At 44.9% G+C, this 21550-nt stretch overlaps 1 protein-coding gene across 8 annotated transcripts in view; it reads right to left on the reverse strand.

The window, feature by feature from the left end:
- The window catches only part of LOC125711630 (cell adhesion molecule 2-like), a 223849-nt gene that overhangs the window by 37653 nt on the left and 164646 nt on the right, over window positions 1–21550 (reverse strand). For all 8 annotated transcript variants that reach the window (XR_007383067.1, XR_007383065.1, XR_007383066.1 and 5 more), the window contains one exon: window positions 15604–15753. Coding sequence is in view for 5 of the 8 variants with exons in the window: in XM_048980759.1 (XP_048836716.1) it covers window positions 15604–15753 (150 nt within the window). In the remaining 3 variants the exon portion in view is untranslated. The remainder of the gene's footprint in view (window positions 1–15603; window positions 15754–21550) is intronic.

Consider the following 21550-nt stretch of genomic DNA (forward strand, 5'->3'; position numbering starts at 1 on the left):
GAAGGGCATCGTGTCATTATAGACAAATAAACACAAAATAAGGAATCGGTAATGACAAGTAGGGATGGTAAGGTGCACTGATTTGCCTCGGGGTACTGGCGTAAAAGTTTAATATTTGATTGCCCTGATTAAAAACAAAATTTGGGATGACCTCAAGATGCATCAATATATGATTACTAGTAGAGGCCCTATGTCTTTATTATTTAGAAGTGTGACCAATAATTTTATATCAAGATTGATCCCTCCTTCTCTAAACTGTCAGTGTCTGTTCCATATTGAATTTCATAGCATCATATTCTTTTGCATGGCATATCGGATTGAATCGCATTGTGTTGAATCGAATCACGTCGAGTCGAGCTGCATTGCAATCGGGGTGAATCATATCCTATCGCATTAGGAGCTGCTGATTTCTATCTTTAATGTACTGGATTGTTGGCAATGCACCGACATGTGTATGCTATTGGCTTCAGTGATGGAGATGTAATGAAGCAGATAAAAAGTCAGTTTAATTGCTCGAAAAAGGAATATATGAAGGAGAGTGGTCAGGTCTGTTGGGGGAGCCGCCAGGATTGAGGGAGAGCATGGTGCTGGTGACTGGATCTGGCATGCGGCCTGGCTGGAGGGAACAGAGGCTAACAAGGGTGCAGGAAAGCAGGCACTTCTTTCTTTGATGGTCCTGTTTCTGCTGGTTTAAACCGGCTGGCCCTTGCCCGGGTCGTGCTCTCAGCAAGTAGAGACAGACTCCAAGTCCAAAAGCGGTTCAGGTCTTCAATGAGGCCCAAGCACTAGTTTGTTATACACATGGGGTCGAAGATCCAGCTGCTCAGATCCTGAACCCTTGTTAGGTGCTTGTTTGTTTTTGAACCTGAGCCGTCAACGACAAACCACCATCTTCTAACTGACACCCACGGCCACGGCAGTCTCCAGACACCCCTGCTCCGGGCCCCCCGCCTTATTGATTTCCCTCCCTCGTGTCGCTCCGGGGGAGAAAATAGCATTGCATACTGGGAGGAGATAAAGAAAAGAGGCAGAGTTGGTAAAAGCTGCTACCTCAAACATGGCCGCAGGCGGGTTGGCCGCTCGGTGACTACACACTCGCTCTTCAGAATAAAATATTTCTGTAGTTTCGGCTGGGCTGTTTTTCTGCTAAATGTCGAGGAGAGTGTACACAGTGCCGAGGGGGTGGGGGCAGGGGGGTGGACGATGGAGGGGGGGGGCTGGAGTAGTTCGAGATGGAGCTTGAGAAACAGAAACATGAATGTGGAACGTTAGAGTCGAAATTAAAATCTCGTCCTTAAAAGTGTCGAGGCCGCAGTGGTGGGCGGGGTTGGCGGGCGCTCGCTGGCACGCTGCCAGCAGCCCCCCCGCCGGGATCGAGCACCACGCCTCAGTGGCGGCAGGTCACGCATGTTCACACGCGTTCGACACTCTGTATGCGTTCATCCCGCTATTCCCAGGGGCTCCCATCTCCCTAAACAAATAGGGGACAGACGGGTAATAATTGCGTTAAGGGATTTCCCACTGAAATTAGCCTTCGCTTATTTCCAGCAGCACTGTGTTACATTTCTGTGTCTCTCAATTCGTCCTTCACATGCCTGGGCGGGAAACCCCCTATCCTCTCTCCTCCCACCAGGGCTGGATCCGTGTAGATGTATGTGGTCTCAGAGGGGACCGTTCTGGATCATGAAACCAGGCGGACCCTCGCGCTGCCAGGCCACGGTGCGGGAATGTCCACCTGTATGCCGTCCAGCTGGCAGAGCCGGCCTTAAGCAGCACTTCCCTGGCATGCTGCGGGTTTTTTCAAGCGCCTGTCCAGATCGATGATGTTTCTGCCCTGCACTGGCAGCCAAGACAGCGGTATCAATAAAATGCAAAACACATTTTCTCACATCATAGAAATTCTCCCACAACTTAATTAAAATTTGGTGGGAGATTAAGTTGCTTATACATGTTCCCGTGTTATTAATGCAGTCCTGATATTAGTAGTCTGTGAGGTAACCTATTTTCTCAGGAAAAAAAGCTGATTTTACCCAATTCCGTTGGTAATTGGCGATACAACACTTCATTTTATGTATGTTTTCCTTCGGTTTTACATTCTGAATGTGCCAGACATTTTTGCGTGAAACAACTTTTGAAAACATCAAAGCGGTCGCCGTTCTCAGCCACAGGAACAAGGTGAAAGCTTTGCTATCTGAGCATTTAATTCATGTAAATATGAAAACCTCCTTGATCTCTTCCTCTTTACATAGAAAAGCGTTTTTAAGCATGGCGCATTCCTTTAAAAGAAAAAAAAATCTCTTTTTCTCTTAAAAAGCACCCTCTTAGAGAATTAGAAGCTTTTCGTGTAGCAGGAAGCTGCCGATTTTGCTGCTGCTCCACAGGGGCTGGGCGGTAGGCCGGCACGGGTTCTATGTCTGCGTGAGTCGAGACCCATGAGAAGTGTCTTTCAGCTTCAGGTGCTGAGGACGCCATTAAGAAGAAAACACCGATCCAGGCCGCCCACGGCAACCTGAACTGCGTAGCCAATCATCCTAACTTGCCTCTTCTTGGGTGAATGCTGATTGGGGGATTTCAGAAGCTGGGCTGTAAAGAGACCTCTTCAGCAGGACCACGCTGCGACAAGGGCTGACTCCATGATAGCCTTCCGCAAATCTCGAACAGCGTTCATAAATGCGTCGACGCATCAATGGGAATAATGCGAGCCTGTCGGCTATGGAAGTTTCCGCAGGTAATGGTTACTGAGAAGCCTATAATTTCAGGCAATTTCTTTTTACATTGAGATTTGCTCAGCTGCATTGGGCCCTTATTAATGGCAGTTTACTCAAGGCAAGAGCTGAACACGATGGTCTTGGTTTCTGGCTCCTTCTCAATGTTAGGAGATCAATGGAACATCAGATCCCTAACTCCAGACCAGGTACAAATGGAAGTTATTTACGATACACCAAACCCGCTGCATTTTGCACGTCGTCGTATTATGCCTGTAGTTTTGTAGGTCTCTGCCCTTTTCAGTCAGCACACTAGTGACGGGGACAGACATTAAATCGTCCCTCAAAAAGAAAAAAAAACTATTTCAGCCTTTGGTTCTTTGATCTCAATTTCACCTCCAAGCTTATTTCTGAAACACAGATTATTCTAAGTCTAAGACGACCCTTAGGGTAGAACGACGGGATAGGAAAATAAATTTTAAATGCTCGGATCTACAGTATAACTGTCCAAGTATTTTCTGCGCTTGAGCTAAGACATATATATCAGTAACAGCCATACTGCCTTGTTGGAACGGCCTCACAGGAATCATTATTAGCGAAATTTGCCTCAAACTAAGAGAACAAGCTAATTAGCTTACATCGTAAAAATTGTCATAACGCTAGCTGTTGTATTTCAGTTTGCTCGGCAGGGGGAGGGGGGATACATCATCTGTGAAATTGGAATATAATGAAGTTAGTAGGACAATGGTATTAGAGGCCATTAGAAGCATGGATAAAAAGCAGTACCCATTGTAATGAAAAAAACACTTACGTAATGTTTGACGTTATTAGATGCCGACAGAACGAAGTCCACCCAGAACCAAGCTTGGTTGGTGCCATTGAAATTGACTGGATAAACTGGCACCCACTCAGAACATGGTGCCCTAGGCTGCCACCTACTGGGTTGACCGGCACTGCCTACCACATGTAAATGCGGCGATTTTGTTTTGGGCGGGGCACTTGCCACAATGGAGCCAACCGTCGGCCATTTAGCAAACCTTCGGAGTAAAGCAATCCAGCGCATATCATTCAATGATATACAGTGGGTGAAGAAAATCAGCATAGTCCTATAGCCCGGAGGCACGAAGAGAGAAGAGGAGTGAACCACTCTGATTTTATTATTTATTTTAGCTGCTTATCAGACTGGGCTCTTTATGTAGCAGAATTCACAGGTTGAAAATTGGCTGCCAGCCTTCTTTACAGCTGGGTGTTTCATTGAGGTAATTCAAGTGCAGGACTGCTGAACACACCCCGGCACGGGTGCCTCTTTCCTTGTGCTCTGGGCTTCCCAGGACAGTGTGCTGTGACCCTGTGCTGGATTAGCAGTTACGGATGATGGATGGATGGATGGATGGATTGATTGTTTAATAGTAGACCACCATTCTGAGATTTGCAGCCTTTGTTCAATAGTGACGCTGTCTATACATAGAAGTTCGGGGGGGGGCTTATTCATATACCCCAGGGGACTCATAGTCAGGCTGCCTGTGCTCCCACCCCCACCAACCCCTCCCCGGCGCCCCCACGGCTGCCGGAATGCCGTTCACGCACCTCATTATTCCTGACATTTTCTATTACGCCAGAAAACAAAAAAGGCTCCGGGCAGCTCAGAGATTCAACTTGATTCCATCGATGCAGGCACTGATGCTCCTTTGATCGTGACGGATCATCCTGACGGATTCCGGAAGGGGGAAGGGGTTGGCTGGGACCCATTATGTGAGACATGTATGAATTTGCATCTCCCAGATACATGTGGGCAGTGAGAGATGCGGCTAGACTCTGCATATACATCTGAGGTGAATCCTGATTGGCTTATTAACTGTAAATCCTGATTGGATGCAAATCCACAGAACACTGCGAGACTATCTCTGGATGGGAAGAAAAAAAGCTCCAAGTGACAGGGAAACGGAAGGATGGATGGACACTGCTAGTGGTCATCTCCAAAGAAAGGGATGAACACTAAAGACTGTGACTCTAGCTTTAGAAAAACAGGAAATGCACAATGCTACTGTTTTATGACGAATATATGCTCAATCCGAATTTGATGGCAGAACACGTTTGAAAAAAATTGGGAGCGGGTCAAGAAACGTTGTGTGATGCTAAAGCAAAACACCTGGTTGAATATCTCACAAGTAATTAGGTTAATCGGCAACAGGTCAGTAAGATCTCCTAAAAAGAGCCTCCTTGAGAGGCTGAGTGTCTATGCAGTGAAGATGGGGAGAGGTTCATCCTTCTGGGAAAGACTGGGAAAGCGTGGGGAAATAGTGCAACTATAACGAATAATGCGGTCTGACAAATCAAAATTTCGAATTCCTTTTGGAAATCATGGATGCCGCGTCCTCCGGGCTAAAGAGCAGAGGGACCATCCAGCTTGTTATCAGCGGACAGTTCAATAGCCAGCATCCGTGATGGTATGTGGGTTCATTAGTGCCCATGAATTGGGTAGCTTGCACATCTGGGAAGGCACCATTAATGCTGAACGATATATACAGGTTTTAGAGCAACAAATGCTGCCATCCAGACGACGTCTTTTTCAGAGAAGGCCTTGCATTTTTCAGCACAACAATGCAAAAAGCAAGGCTCTATAGTACAAGAGGCCGGGTGCTAGACTGGCCTGCTTGCAGTCCAGACCTGTCACCCACTGAAAACATTTAGTGCATCATGAAATGAAAAATACGACAAAGGAGCAGTTGAAATCCTACATCAGGCAAGAATGGGATAACATTTCACTCTCAAAACTCCAGCAACTGGTCTCCTCAGTTTCCATACATTTACAGAGTGTTGTTAAAGGAAGAGGTGATGCAACGCAGTGGTAAACACGCCCCTGTCCCAACTTCTTACAGACGTGTTGCTGGCATCAAATTCAAATTGGGCATATATTTGTCATAAAACAATAAAATTCCTCAGTTTCAACATTTGATATGTTGTCTTTGTTCTGTTTTCAAATAAATATTGGTTTCTGTGATTTGCAAATCATTGCATTCTGTTTCATTTACATTTTGCATGACATCCCAACTGTTTTGGAAACAGGGTTGTAAACGCTTAACCGGAAGTGCATACTGGACAGGGTGCCAGGCCATTGCAGGTGATGCATGATGACTCATAATCTTGCATTATATGTTACGGGGAGGTTTTCCACACGCAGCCGCTCCCTAGCCGGCTCCTACCCCAGTGACGCCATATCCTCCATAATGAGTTAGCTGCCAGGAGACAAGCCGATCCGCTGTTAGCTACAGGGGTCCTGTGCGTGCTTTTCACATAGAGGCAGCAGTACCACTGAGCTGAAGGCTGTGCTCTGAAATCTAAAAGGACGCCACTGCTTCACCCTTTAACATGCCTGCATCTAACCACAAACTGCGCGCTAAATAACTGCAAATATCTGCATACCCTGAGTAAGGACACTGGCACATCGGCATGCAGGAATGAAAGGGTCTTTAAATAGTCTCACGCAAAGAGCTGTTTCTGGCAGCTTAAGAGTCTCAGAATGACTCCTCCAATCAGGAGACAGCACAGGTGGACCAGCGAGAGGCGAGGTCATGCTGGAGATGAACAGACTCCAAAGCACCTTCTAATCAGCTCCAGCATGGTCCTCCACAAGCACTGAGCACCGCGGATACTCTCAGACCATTTCATTATCGCGTATAAATATTTAGAGGTAGTTATTGCTGCTTGCGTATGAAAATACATGAAAGGCATGGGTGGGAGCTGATGAGAGGGCAGCTGGTGAGGATGACAGTGGTGGTTGCGGGAGTGTGCGGGGGGGGGGGGGGGGGGGGCTGCTCCCGTGGCTGCTAAATACTCAGAATATCAGTATTTTATGCTGTTCGCCATTTAAGTGCATATGCAGTAATGGCTGTTCCTCCTCCAGAAATTTAGCCAGGAACAGTAATGAAGGTTTTTACAGCATTTTCTCCTAGCTGGTAAATTGCACCTAAGAATAAAAAAAAAAACATCTCATACCGGTAATGTTACGAAAGAAATCCTGCCATCTTAGTTTTGTTTCTTTAACCCTCTTTGTATTTAACGAGAAAGTGTACAGATAATTGAATGGCTGATTGGCATAATGAAATTCACATAGCCTGCTGAACCTGCCTAGGCATATACAGTATTGACCTCACAGAGTTTCTGTAAATCTGTTGTGTTTATTCAAATTAATTTGTGCTTTGTTTTTGAGTGCGTAACCCGGTATAAAATTAAGGTCAGGGGAGCCAAAAACCTGTCACATGATTCAGAGCTGAAAGCTGATTGGCTCAACCTGCTTTCCTTGAGTTCCCATGAAATCCGTACCATATTCTTCACACTTTTTGTCTTTTTATATAAAGTTAACACTTGGGAGGCTTTCACAATCTGCATTACATCACAGATCATGGCCAACTGCTTTATCCAAAGAAACAGTTCTACCTATTTATGCATCGAGGTATTTTATTGGAGGAAGTCAGTTTAAGTCCCTTGCTTAAGGGTATTACATCACATCCTCACCTGGAATTCAAACCCGGGATCACCTTCTTATCTGTCGGACTAGCAGTTTAAATCCAAGCAGAATAGGGGTCAATGAACCACATATGCATGAATACAGTACTAATAGGGTTTTGAGGAAGATTTTCCTTTTGTAAAGACGTACCCAGAAATCACGCTTTGTGACTCTACAGAACATTTGGTTGTCAGGCATTTAAAATTGCCCCAGCATTTCTATATTCTAGATAACAGTCAATGATTTGCCTGCGGGGAGAAACTCTATAAAGGCGAATGGTTCCCGCAGTTCTGGCAAGCTTTGTCACGGGTCCCCAGGAAGTAGGCGTCTTTCAAACAAAGGAGACACTTAGCTAAATAAGGCTTTTAATTGGCACTGCAGTGTAAAACATTACAGCAAGGACCTGAGCACAAAAAGGACACGCAAGGACGTCTTAACAAGGTGAATCATCCCTATTTGTCGTCAATATTACAGACGAGAGGGCAAAACAAAGCAAATAAACGAAACAAAGAAAAAAATCTGCCCTGATTCAGACGGGGAGCGAGGCTGACTTAACAACAGTCATTAGAGGGAGACGGGGTCTGTACTGCAGTGCAGCCGACGGCGAAGCCAAACGTTTAATGCGGGAAGAAAAAAAAATGACAAGTCAGGTCAGCTGAACAACACGGTGGGTAATTACCAGCCTTCAATAAAATGGCAGGAAGTAAAATGCATGCTCGACGTTACAATGGGAAACTCATTTACTGGCAAAACATTCTTCTTTAGAAAACAGCTTTATTTTTATTTTTATTACACTAAATAACAAACAGGAAACAGTTTGATAAGAAAGGCAGCCCCTATTTCCAGCTGTGATTTTGAGAACAGGTGCAGCCTAGCAGATGAACGACAGTTGCGATTCGGGTGCACATTCAGATACACGTTTGCATCAACCATTGTTTGTCCCTCTAATGTAGCTAAATCATGTCTGCAGATAAATTTGGAGGTGCTAGTGGGTGGTGTGAGGCTTAACCACTGTGCATATAATCAGAACTTTGCTGGTTCAGGTCCCAACCCCTGTGGAATATTCACATACTCACTGGGCCCTTTAGCTAGGCCCAAAATTACCCCAGGAGTACCTAATAAATGGCGTAACCCCAAGCTTCACTCTCTGATGCGTGTTTATGTTTCAAAAGAAGGAGAACAAGACGGCATGTGTTGTACCGGTGATGAGCATCTTCATCATTTAACCTCACCAAGCTACCATCGGTAGTTGCTTATGGAAGCAGGAGATGAGCCGAGAGTAAAAGCAAGCGGCTCACCTGGACCGTAGCTCGTCAGGGCACCGTTGGGTTAGGAGGTGAACTGGAGGGAACCGGCACAGAACACAAGCCTGCCGGTTGAGCAACTGTGCCTTCCTAATGGATTGGTAAGCAACTGAACGATTCGTAACTCGGGACTTATTTTTCCACTCACTGCAGCCTGTTTTAAATTCACGAGGGCCAGATAAAGGAATTCTAAGCCGCCTCTTCAACTCAGACCCCTGGCTAATTTCCCCCGTTCACCCTTGAAACGATCTCCAGCCACCCAATACAGAGCAGGCACCCGTCCTTCCCTCCCAGGTGTCTCTATGGTTCTCTGGACTTCAAATAAACCCTGTTGACATCGGCCGCACAGCGGGACGCCTGACGGAGCGGACCGGGAGTTAGCGGGCTGACTGGCACAGTCAAACGGAATAAACTGAAAGCTGGACGATCGCCAAAATTACAGGCCGTGGAAATCCGAGTCTTTCCGGTCGGTAGTGCATTGTGACCAATTACCAGTAGCGGAAAGTTTGTTTTTTGCACTCTCACGCTTGCTCTAGCACAGCTTTGAAACTGTGCCTGCAGGTATCCCATCTAATAAGAAAAGAAAGAAGTGTGACAAAGACAAGGTCCACACATACGCACCCGCAAGTCGGCTGCAGGATTAAGAGTTTTTAAATCGTGATCTCGATTATTAACCCTATGCAATCTCATTCTCACATGGCGACGATTCCGCAGTGTGTGCATTAGCAGGTAGATCTTTTGCCTCAAACCAGGGGCTCTCTTTTCTCAATAAACTGTATCAACAAAGGACAGCACTGCGTTACACCACGAGTTAGATTGTACACAGGAAGAGAAGGCAGATATGAAAACAAATGAAATGTGTGTGACAAGGTGAAAGAATCTCGAAAACAAGAACAAAATGATTAAGGCTTGAGAAGATGCTTCTCGTGGTGGTGAGGTAGGGAAAGGGAATGCTTCCAACCGTAACTCGATCCATAATGTATTTGTCCAGAAAAACGAGTGACATTAAATGTGTCATAAGTGTTTTAAAAACACTAAAAATAGATAGATAGATAGATAGATAGATTGATTGATTGATTGATTATAATGACTGTGTTGGTCCTCGCCAGATATAGGAGATATATCCCAGAATTAAAAATTATTGTTATTAAAGAAAGAAAGAAAGAAAGAAAGAAAGAAAGAAAGAAAGAAAGAAAGAAAGAAAGAAAGAAAACAAATACATTGCTCAAAAACTGCGAGAGAAGATCATAATGACAGTTCTGGATTCCTGGAATTCCTACTTTAACCAGAAGCCCAAGTATTGAGTGGAGTATTTAAATGTAACTACATGGAGGCCACACTGTGAACCTAAATGGTCAAATACAGTCACCACCGCATTTGCAGCTGACGAGCAGAAACCTGGGGGTGGGGCTGGAAGTTCACTAGAACATGATATGAAGAGGCTCGGGGAAGAGTGTGTGTGAAGAGGGATGGGCAGATTTCAGGGGCTGATGCGTGGGGATCCCAAATAACATGTCAGACGGTGCCAACAAAGAGCACAAAAGCAAAGAGAATCGCATCCCGGGATACAGACAGTGAGATCCAATGTTCTGAAAAGCCCAATTGGTCGGGTCCCGTACAAAGCAGCACCAGAACCACAGAGTACAAACACAGCCAGGACAGTCAAGGATCAGACCCAAATGAACAGAGCACATAAGCCTTTGACACAACGACAGCTCGGGTACCGTCTCGGAGCGAGGACCGGAAATCCACGCGTGGTTCCGCTGTCTCTAAACTCTGAGCGGCTGCAGAGCAAAGAAAACATGAAAAAAAAAGAACTCGGTGACGACAGCTGCGGCAGTGAATCCTTTCAAAGTGTGACGCTTTCGCCGGACTGAAACCGGATTTCTCCAACAAGCAAAAGTGATAAACATGACGAACACCAGCACTTTGTTAAAACGGCAGAGAAACAAACAAAGGGAACATTTCCCTGCTTTAAATTGTCTAAAAAAAGAATATAAAATAAGACAGGCAAACAAGCAAACCCAGCCAAACTGAATCAGGGGTTTCTGTTGTCTTTACAATGTAGCAAAATCTGTTGATAGTCCTGAAACAGGAGCTACTGGGTAGATCAGTAGGTTGGGGACCTGGAGACTGGCTGGTTAGTTATACCCACGCTGGGCCCTTAAACTAGGCCCTTAACCCTGTCCTTTAGACACACTGTCTGCCCTGGCACTATTACCCCAAGATTCCATTACTTTTATGTTGCTTCAGAGAAAAACATTTGCCAGATAAAGAATTTACCACCAGACTGAGGCTGCGCAGACGTAAAATTAGAATACGTGCTGCACATTTTATTATGCTGTTTCATCCTCTGAGTGGCTTGAGTTGAGTGTTTTATCTTTTCATGTTTGTCTTTTTCATCAGGCAAGATCAGATTTGAAGCAGATTTAGTATTACAGTGGGAACAGTCACTCAGCCATAGAGTCATAAGTCCAGTTCATTATGTACTACGCCCCCTTCAGCTGCCTTTGGGAAATTACAATTTAGGGAAAAAAAAAACGACTCAAATCTTTCCAGTGAAAGGAACTGAGCTCATACAGAAAGTACAAAGTCAGAATGAGCACTGTTGTGTTTGACTTGAGACCTACAGGTTACCCTGAAAGTGATTTTTATGAAGCTCAAACACTGTTAGGGTCATGGGTTCCTCTGCAGGGGAGTAAACCGCAGACTCCAAAATGGCATATGTGAGGTGACTGAAGGGGGCACTCTGGAGTCACCGGGGGAACAGGAAGAGGAAGATGAAAGGCTGTGATCAAGTATATACCTGGGAAGGGACAAAACGTTTCAGGCCTGGTGGAATGCTGGGTCGGGGGTCGTTTGATATCGGGGTCACCTCTCAGGGAGCCCAGGTGCTGAATGTTCTCTCCTACGGTATCGGAGATTTGTAGTGCAAATACAACCTTTTCCAAAGGACAACACTTTCTATTCCATGGCGGACCCCCGGCTGTATGCTTTTGTTCACGGACCACTTGCATCTCGCTGCAAGGGGTCGAACATGCTAGACTGCTCTGATGGAGACAGACCAAAAATATATCTCCCCCCCAGTTGAAGCTGGGGGGGGGGGTGCGGTAAATGGGGGTGGGGGAAGCAAAACAAAAACTGTTCTTTCAAAAGGATGCACTCTCCATCGGTTGACAGGTGGATGAACTTTGCAGTGATGCATGATGGGTATGCACTGGGAACGCCCCAAGACCCCTTTATAACAAATCTCAATCTGAAGAGTGCTTATTAAAAATAAAACTATTCCAAGTGATGGATCCACTGACTTCCATGCCTGCTCAGCAGTCTGCCAGCATGCTGTAGCCTGTCACTGCCTGTGAACCGTTTCTTCTTCATTTTGTCTGCTTGTTTTAAGCGTTTAAAACTTTATAAACAGAAAAATCAGGACTTTTGGCACCCCCACTTAGCCTGAGCAAGAGCTACCAAGCTGGTTGGCATCACTGTGGTCCAGAGTCAAGACTGGGAGAAAAAAATCTTTAGCCTGCAGATTTAACGCAAAAATATCATCATTCCTTCCTGCATCATCAACCCCCTCCTTCCACCATGATGACAGTGGTCGCCGTGGTCAGTCTCTCGGCCTCTTGCCCCGCACGTCACTCCACCCCTCCCCCATCTGGGACTGGCAGAGAGTAGCTCTAGGGTCTCTGCTTTCATTAAAGTCTTTACTTTGTGACACAGCCCTACTCCGTGTCAGACAGATATGTCACACGCATTCTGGGGTGCAGTTACCCAGAGCGAAAGGGGAAAACGTACAGTGGGGAGTCCACACATGGCAATTTGCTCTCCGTAAAGCAGCGTAGCTAAATTGAAGGTGAGCTACCTGCAAAGCGGATCAATTGGCAGGTAAACCCCCTCCCCCAAAAGGCCGACGTGCCAAGCCATTTGCCGCTACATTGGGAGGAAATCTGTCAGAATCTGATAAAACCGATTACATATTAATGCCGCATCAATGATTCAACCCCTTGCCCACACGAAAATCATGGAGAACAAAGAGGAAGTAGGATTTTTGCTGCCTTTTGTCATGAATAAAGTCTCTAATCCTTGATTAGATTAGCAGTTTAGAAGGTGTGATCAGCACACTTTGATAAACCAAAATCAGTTTACAACCCTGTGGTATTAATGCACAGGTTCCCTGTCACTGAGCTGCCAGCATCTAAATACAAACGAAAGGTTCGCTTTTGACTGATCTAGCAAATAGCCACAGTAAATATGAGGCATGCAGTTAGGCAGGTCTGAAGGGAAGCACAATATTTTAGCATTTTTAGGGTGACCGTATTCTGCTTTGCAAAAAGAGGGAACATCAGGGGCAGGAAATGTGCACACAGAAAGTATTCTGAGTGTAGAAAGCAAATGTCAACATGACATTTCAGGCATTTTTAGGCTCAAAAAACGAGGATGTGTGGTCACCCAAAGCATTTTGGTTTTAGGCTAGCCTTTTTTTGCAAAATGAAGAAAAAAAAGTGAAAGTACGTTATGATCTTCAAGGTGGGATGATTGTTGGGCATACAGCCTCTGTTTTGATATGAGCATAGCATATTTTTTGTGTGTTGTTTGGTAAAAACACGAAGGACCTCGTTAGCGCCACAAAATAGCCTAAATGAAAGGGCATCATTATGCAGCTGGCACACTACATGAAGTGCATTAGCGCACCGTAACTTGGTGCTTGGTGCCGGTGTTTGACAAAGGTGTCCAATTACCTCCCCAGATGCTTTCAGCCACACCATTCGTTCTGAAGAGTGTCACCTGGTAGGCTGCTGTACCGAATGTGATTTAGGAGAGATTCCTGCAGTGTGATCTGAGGGTATTTGTCAGGTCTAAATCGGTTAAAACAAAAAAAAATAAACTGTAAGTAATTTAGGGTAAAATGTCAGAAAAGTGACAATTTAAAAAAGGAAGGCAGATTGACGTAGCTCTGGCAACTGCAGGTAGTACCGATTCCCAAGTGGGCGCTGGTCCTTGTGCTGGAAACTGCCAAAATAAAGGAATCTCTTGAGAAAATGAGGGAGACGTGAAGACAGGTATTCCCACACAGGTCTAACTCTTGATGTAAGCAGTTAACATTGCGACACGCTTAGGGTTATGCATGCAATGGAGATACTGGCGAGGAAGCATGACAGATATACAAAGACGTTGCATGATCTCTTGTGGGAGATTCTGGAATGATGCCTGGGAAGATGCTCTCAATCCAGGCACTATTCGAAAGCTGAGGCGAACCAGAGGTGTTCTGGCAGCTGGGAGTGATCCAGTGCCTTATTAATGTTAGTGTTGCCTTTGTTTGGGCACCAATGCATGGCATTAATATCAAATAATGTTTGAAGAAACAGCACCAGAGCACCAGGGAATGGAACATCTCATTAAACATATCTGTCTCCAGTTTTTTTTTTCCACAAAAGTCCACAAAGAAACCTATGTACACTTCCAACCATTGATGATATGTCAAGCAAAGAGAGGCAGTGTGTTGTCAAAATTCAACAGGGAAAGATTCCTCTTTGAGTGTCCCCAGTGCTGGTCTGGCCATTTCACTGATGAGGAAGTCACCAATCCCACAATGCATTTCTCAGAGGGGGGTAGTTCAGCACCAGAAATAAAAAATTCAGACCAAAATTTTGTTTCAACAGACCAGCTGAGTACTCTGTAAAAGTGATTTCCTATACTCAACAAAATTTTGGTCTGGATTTTTACTTTCCTGACCTGAACTATCTACCTCTTGCTTGTGTGCGTTATCAAAACCCTCCTGACTAATTGTTGAGTTGTTGGGCGCCAGTAACTGGGGAATCGGGGGGAAATTACACAAACTGAAAATGCACCTTGACTATGGAAATTATTCAAAGAAAAAACAAACTCCTGATAAGGAGAGAGAGAGAGCATTTATACAATGCTGGCCTTATCTGAAACTCTTGTGCAAAGGTGGAGCAAAATTAAGCTGTTTATCTAGCTGGCCTACCAGGTCGTCTGCCCCAACCATTTGTAGGAACCGAAGAATTAATCTAATGCCCTACTTTTCAGTTTCTCCTTGTGTGGGCGTGTGTGTGCTCGCTTGTTTGTTTTAAATGTCACAGATGTGTTGCCTCCTGTGTATTATCTATACAGTCTGATCTTCATGCAGATTTGAATCGGACACCAACATTCTCTGAGCCATGCATATCGTGGGTGGTCTTTATTAATTTTACATCTCGTGCAGTGGGACTGTTAGCTGCTCCTGTTAGGAAGGTGATGGGAGGATGATTTTGCTCTGTTTTTCTGACAGGAATAACAATGTGTGTGTGTGCTGACATTTAATATTTCTGGGGTAACTTGAGAGCCCAGTGGAAGACATAACCTGGTTTTAGACTGTTATGCTGTTACATTTCAGCCAGGGACTCTACCTCTAATGAATTTCTATAGACTTATTCCCTGCAAAACAACATCTACTTGCTGGGCACAAGTTAGAGTTGCTGTTGGGGATTTATTAACCTCTATCCTAAACCTAACCAGCAAAACCACAGATACAAAGGCCTTGTGACCCCCTTTCCGAGATAGGAATTGGGAATCTGGAATCGGCATATCAAAACCTGCGTTAAAAAGGATTAGACTAACTAGTCAAGCAAAATTTTATTGTTAAGTAAGAGTTGTGTAACAAATCATTTTATAAAGCTCTGGTCAAAAATATCCAGCTGTCAGATTTACGCTGCGTTTTTAGCAGTGGCTAAAAATAATGAGTGAGTTTAATTTGTGATATAACAAAGGATAGACCATACAGAGGAGGCTAAAGACAGTCATTAGATTTGTTTCTTTAAAAAAGATTCTGTCATAAGCACAAATACTTATAGAGGTAATTCTGGTGTTATGTGTAAAGCCTTGGAGCCAGCTGCTGGTTCTGCTAGACTCTTAGGAAATAAGCACCTTCAGAAGAGATGAAACATGGCTGCGAAGCTCGCTATGCTCCTGCTGCCCTACAGGGACAGGCATCTTTCCCAGATTTTTGCCATTTCACGCAAGAGACGGAGCATTAAATCAAACAATGGTCAAGCGAGGACGGTGACAGGAACTGCACGGCTGTGCTCACCTTTCTTGTCCCCGAAGAAGAGAGTCTGCTGTGCAGGGTTTGACCACTGGAGGGAGGTGTTGTCATTGTGATCCACGCGGCAGGTCATGTCGGCCGTCCCCCCCTCTGCCACTGTCACGTTATGTGTGATGGGGAATTGGCCCTGGCTGCCTGTGTGGAGAGAGGGAGGAAGAAGGTCACATGGGCTGGAGAGGGTCACATGGGCTGGAGAGGGTCACATGGGCTAGCTGCTTGCTGTACCATTGTCTCCATCCAGGAGCAGCCTTGGAGTAGATTAGTCTGAGACTCACTGTATCTGTTCCTCTGCAAAAGCATGACCAAAAAGGAACTGCTCACTTGTATGCTGAATTAAAAGAGTGTCACGTGATCCTGGAAACAGCATTGTGTATTTCGGAAGCTTAAAAGTCCCTACACTGCCTACACAACTTTACAAAAATGCATATTTTAATTTAAGAAAGTCCGCATTGAAGGTATACTTGGAACGTGCCCCATCCAAGCCCACCAAAGATTATTAGCATTTTTTAAGGCACACTCCCAAGCCTTCCGCCTCCCCCGGAGTTTTGAACTTCCAGCCACCCTTGACCAGTCCAGACTGTGAGTTTCTGCTCCGCCCATCTCCGTATGCCCAATGGCCCCAGAGCCGCTCAGCCAGCGGACCCAGCATCGATGCTGAACCTCGCCTGCTGCGAGAGCCCGTCTACTCATCACGGTAGACCGCGGGAGACAGTGCAATACACAGCAAGGAGGGGGCACGGCATGACCCCAGTCATCCCCACAGCTTTACATGCTTGGCCACTACTCGTCTTCGCCTTCCTGGTGCCCCCTGGCACCGACTGACGGAATTACCCATATAGCGGCATCGTTACACCAGGATGAGGCTGCAGAGTAATCCTAAAACCATAGCCGTGATGTGCCTCCCATCCCCACTGCTGCCAGAGCCACCGCAGGCCATCACATCCGCATTTCCGCATGCATGTGGTCTCCCGGATTAAGCACAGGAGTAGCGAAAAACCAGGAACTTGAACTCGGGTGATTCCGTAGGCGGGAAGCCTCCGGAACACTCTCTGTGGGTGAGAGACGAGGAAACACCCTAGGGTGAGGACTTACGATCCAACAGGGCGAAAAAAAAAAAATCACACTCTTTTTGTGGTACCCTTGCAAGGCGTTGACTCCAATAATTTCGATTTACTGCACACCCACGGGAAGACGATGGGAAGCATTTAACTCAAAACATGGGAGGAATTTAATTGATATTGCAGAGCTGTTTTTACACAACACACCGACATACTGCTGACTCTAATTTGGGGAATAATTAACATCAAGCAATATTCCTTGACTCTGCACAGGTGTCGTACCATCAATGAATAAAGCCTCCAAATCAGTAACACACCAGTCACTAATCGGTGAACCGATTAAATCAATGTATCAATGATCAAGAAAAAATGGAAAAATTGTATAAAACCATATCCAAGTCATTGTCATTTTCATAAAAACCAGCAAAGGTGGATTTTTACTTTCTGGACCTGAACTATCCACCTCTAAAAATCAGTGATTGGCTTAATTGTTGATATATACAATCTATAAATCCATCTTCTACTGCTTTTCTTGGCAGGGTTTCTTCTTTTTTTTGGGGGGGGGGGGGTTAGTCAAATTATACGTAGATTGGATTTACCTTCCCATATCATTCAAGACACCACACAGCAAAAAAAGGCAAATATATACCAGTAATAAGTACTAAAGAACACGTAATATACAAATGAAAATATAAAGTGTAAATTTATATTGGCACATTTCTCCTTTTCACATTAGTGCTTCTAAAAACGTTATGTATCTCGAATATCATTTGCATAAGTCTGGATTTACTTAAGGGAGCCCTATGATGCTCGTTTTCACTGTTCATAATTTTACTTTTGGGGTCTACTAGAAGAGATTTACATGCTTCAGTGTTCCAAAAACATATTATTTTTCTCATACCGTACATCTCTGTTCACTCTGTCTATAACTGTCTGAAATGCTCTGTTAGAGCTTTAAGCCCCGATGAACTCAGTGTGCTCTGATTGGTCAGCTTGCCCTACATGTTCCACTCCTGTTGGAAATAGTCACTGTGCAGGAAGTTGGTTGTGTGTGGGCGTGTCAAACTTGCAAGTAGGTGACCAATAAGAATTGTGTTATGAGGTGACATCACCATGTCAAGGAAGTAAGGGCTGGAATTTCAACAAGGTGTTTCAGGCAAATTAGAGAAGAGTGGTTTCTGTGGTGAGAGTTACTACCTTTGGCATGGACTTTGGGTCCTAAGACTTTGCAGACCATTTACATGTACATAATGCTATGTAACACACTAAGGAAAAGGGGAAACTGGAAAATCATGATAGGGTCCTTAACTTGGCTTTAACAATGTTGAGAGCTGCCTGTATAGAATTTACACACAATATGCACATTTATCATACGTTTGCAAAAAACAAGTGGAACAAGCAAAGAATACAATAATAAGCCCCTTGCAGTAGCAGCAACATATGCAGATGTATTTATGTTCATTCCAGCTTAATTTAGCTAAATCACCTCAATGCAAATTTTTGCTCTTTGGGTAATGACTCTAATGGGAGACGGCGATGGGAACATCTCCAGCGTGATCTTTTCCAGAACCTTCTCAAAAACTGCTTGCCAGCAAAACATTTCTCTTTGCATTTCTCACAGCTTTGCCTTTAGTCAGAAGGGGATGAAAGCGAGTGACGTTTGCCCCAGAGATCCGCAACATGAGTGCAGTGGAGGTGGTCTGCCATCGCTACCCGCATTCCACTGGGGAAAACCTGGAGGTCTTGTGCTCTTTCACGACGTTCGAGAACGAGGCTGCCAGGCAGCACTATAGGAGCATCTCCATCCAGCAGAAGCAGAAACTCTACCCCAGGCAAAGCAGAGAGTGTATGGGGGTTTTCCACAATGCATCAAAAATATATTGTCATATACTAAGAAATATGCTATTTTACAGTGAATATATTCACCCATCTTCCACATATCTGGTACAGGTAGATGGTGCATCTATTCCAGGAGGCATAGGGCTTGGGGGTGTCCTGCATGGGATACCAGTCCATCAAAGAACACTGAATAACACTGAAAGAACCCCTCAGAAGATGGTGGCGCAGGAGGTAGTGCTATCGTTCGGCAACCGGCGGGTTGTAGGTTCGAGCTCTGATTCCTCCTGACCCCATCAAAGTGTCCTTGAGCAAGACACTGAACCCCAAATTGCTCCCGGTGTGCAGGTTGGCGCCTTGCATGGCAGCCTCCGCCACCGGTGTGTGGATGGGGGAATGTTAGGCATGAATTGTAAAGTGCTTTGAGTACCCGTAAGGGTAGAAAAGCTCTATATATAAATGCAGTTCATTTCACTTGGAGATCCAGCAACTGTACACATGCAGAGCTGGGGATTAACTTTCAGCCTCCCAACTATCAAACTGAGGTGTAAAAACATAAAATTCATGAAAACTGAATGAATAGCATTCAAGCATGTGGAAAACAACTCGAATAATTCAGTATCGCATATTTGAGTGCATTATAATTTCTTTTTAATCAGCACTTTGCTGATTCGACTTTCCTGCTGCTACATATGTTAAAAACTATAGATAATCCATATATTTTATTCCATAAGGAATGTCTGCTTAGCCCACATCTATGGGCTTGGAATTTATTTGTACATAAAAAAGTATGTAAGATTTTGGGGATTTAGCTGTCAGCCATCAGGATGTGTGTGGAGGTTGCATAGTAATAAACTGAAACAGACTGAATTATTTTAGCTGCTCAACCAGATGATAAATTGTCCCGGAGAGGAAGGTGATGGGACCAGGTGCAATTTTAGGGAATGACATCATCGTGCGTGGGGATCTCTGCGACCTATGAAGTCCAAGACGAAGACGGAGTCATCAAGGGGATCCTAAGACCAGAGGATATGAGGAAGCAGAGGTCTGGGGGGGGGAGGTGAGTGTCGGAGAGTCAAGTTAAGTGTTTGAAAGGGACAATGTGTGAGTCGGGGGTGGGAGAAGGGGATAGGGTAGCTTGGCTCGTACTTTGAATGCTGTCACAGCTGGAGAGGGTTGATGGGGGAGGATGTGAATGTAGGCGTGCCACCGAGGTCATCATTCGGACGCGTTAGGGGACCGGGAGCAGAGTCACTCTGTCGCATTAGTGACAGCAGCATCATGCCGTGATCGCATGGGGGGGAGGGGTGTCCAGTTTAATGCACAAGCTTCATTGCACCTGATAGCCGGGACAGGAAGACACAGGAAGTGCATAGCAAGAGGTTAAGAGCTGTCACTCCTTTGCCTGGCCGGCTGGACCCTGTCCTCCCATGTCTGCTCCCAGTGCACGACGAGGGCATATCTAAGCTGCATATAAACAGGGGGCTATGCTTCATATAAGCTGTGTATCAAGATTTGTTTTATTTTGTTTGCTAGTTTTATTTGATTTTGTTTCTGGCCATTGTAGCAGACAAAGAACACAAAGTTCCTACATAATTTTGTAATTCTGAACATCATCTGAAGAAAATAGAAGCCATTTGATACTCGTCAGCAGCAGTGGTACCAATTTCCATCAAAACTTCCTCTTGTGTGTGCAATTAAGGACCTGTAAGAGCCATTATTTAAAAAGCATTATATAATGCAAGTCAAGCTAGCTGCGGAAGCTTTCTTACGGTGCTTAGTTATGAATGGCGTTTCAGGGGTTTTGCTACAGCGCTGTAATAAGAAATTGGAAGCTTTTAACGCATCTCACATCAGTTTAAGGAGATAAGCAGGTATTAAGGAGGAGGCACCAAGGGACGCGAGAGGGAGGGGCTGACAAGGGAAACGAGGGCTAATCTGAATGAATCGGGGAGAGGAGATAGAGCCAGGAGGCAGGGCGGTGACCTCCTGCCTGATAAGCAGGCTAATAATGAGGCCTGCGCAGAGGGACTCAGGAAGCGCAGAACCTCCGGGGGGGGCGGCATCTGAAGGAGGACCCTGCAAGGGAGGGAAGTGGCTGGGCCTCATCCTGGCGCTTTTCAGGTAACACATACATAACCTTAATTAACTATAACGGTAACCTGTGGTATCCCCTGCCTGACGTCCTGTGCTTCATGGGACAGGAGACAGACTGACCCTGCACTGGATAAGCTGCTAGATGGATAGATGGATGGACGGATCTATTCTTTGGCTATATGTCATTACAAAATAATCAGTATATTTTTGACTTAATATCTGTTCACTTATGTAAAACTTAGAGATGCCTCTTATTGTTTTTATACAGGTTTCATAAATATAGGTTGAATTAAAAGGATTTATTCTGCATACTAACATAATGTACAACTAAGTACAAAGACCATATTAAGAAATGGTATATTTAGTCTTTTCAATGAGCGAAATATCCTGGATTACATTAAAAACGATTCTGCGGTTTTTTCTCTCAAAACTCCATACAGTCCATCTAACAACCACGAAACACAAGGGCATAACCAGGATATAAAATACGCGAGTTTAGGTCCTCATATGTATTGGCTATGTTTAGTAGGGACAGCTGCTTCGTAGAAAAATAAGCTGCGAAAGACGTGCACAAGTGCATTCACAAAGACAATTTTGATTTAGATTTTCTGTTATATAATGTGTTTGTCAAAGAGACTATAAATAGAAAGTTCTGTAAGTATTGTGACTGTCTACAGATCCAGGGAGCGCGAGCTTTAGTGCGCAGTGCATTTCGGGATGAGCTCTAATTACTATCTTCTATGGTTTGTGCGCATGCAGAAGCCACCTGGACATCTATAGCTGGGCTCATGAATATTAATAGTCAGTCACCATCCAGCCATCTCACAGCTATAAAATGTCCCAGAATTCAGAGCAATCGCTGAATTGGCTGCATCTTCAAGTCAGCGTTGGGGTGCGGGGGGGGGGGGGGTGTTTTTGGAATGCCGCAGGAAACAATGGCG

This window comes from Brienomyrus brachyistius, chromosome 17 (assembly GCF_023856365.1).
Source record: "Brienomyrus brachyistius isolate T26 chromosome 17, BBRACH_0.4, whole genome shotgun sequence".
Taxonomy (NCBI): Eukaryota; Metazoa; Chordata; class Actinopteri; order Osteoglossiformes; family Mormyridae; genus Brienomyrus; species Brienomyrus brachyistius.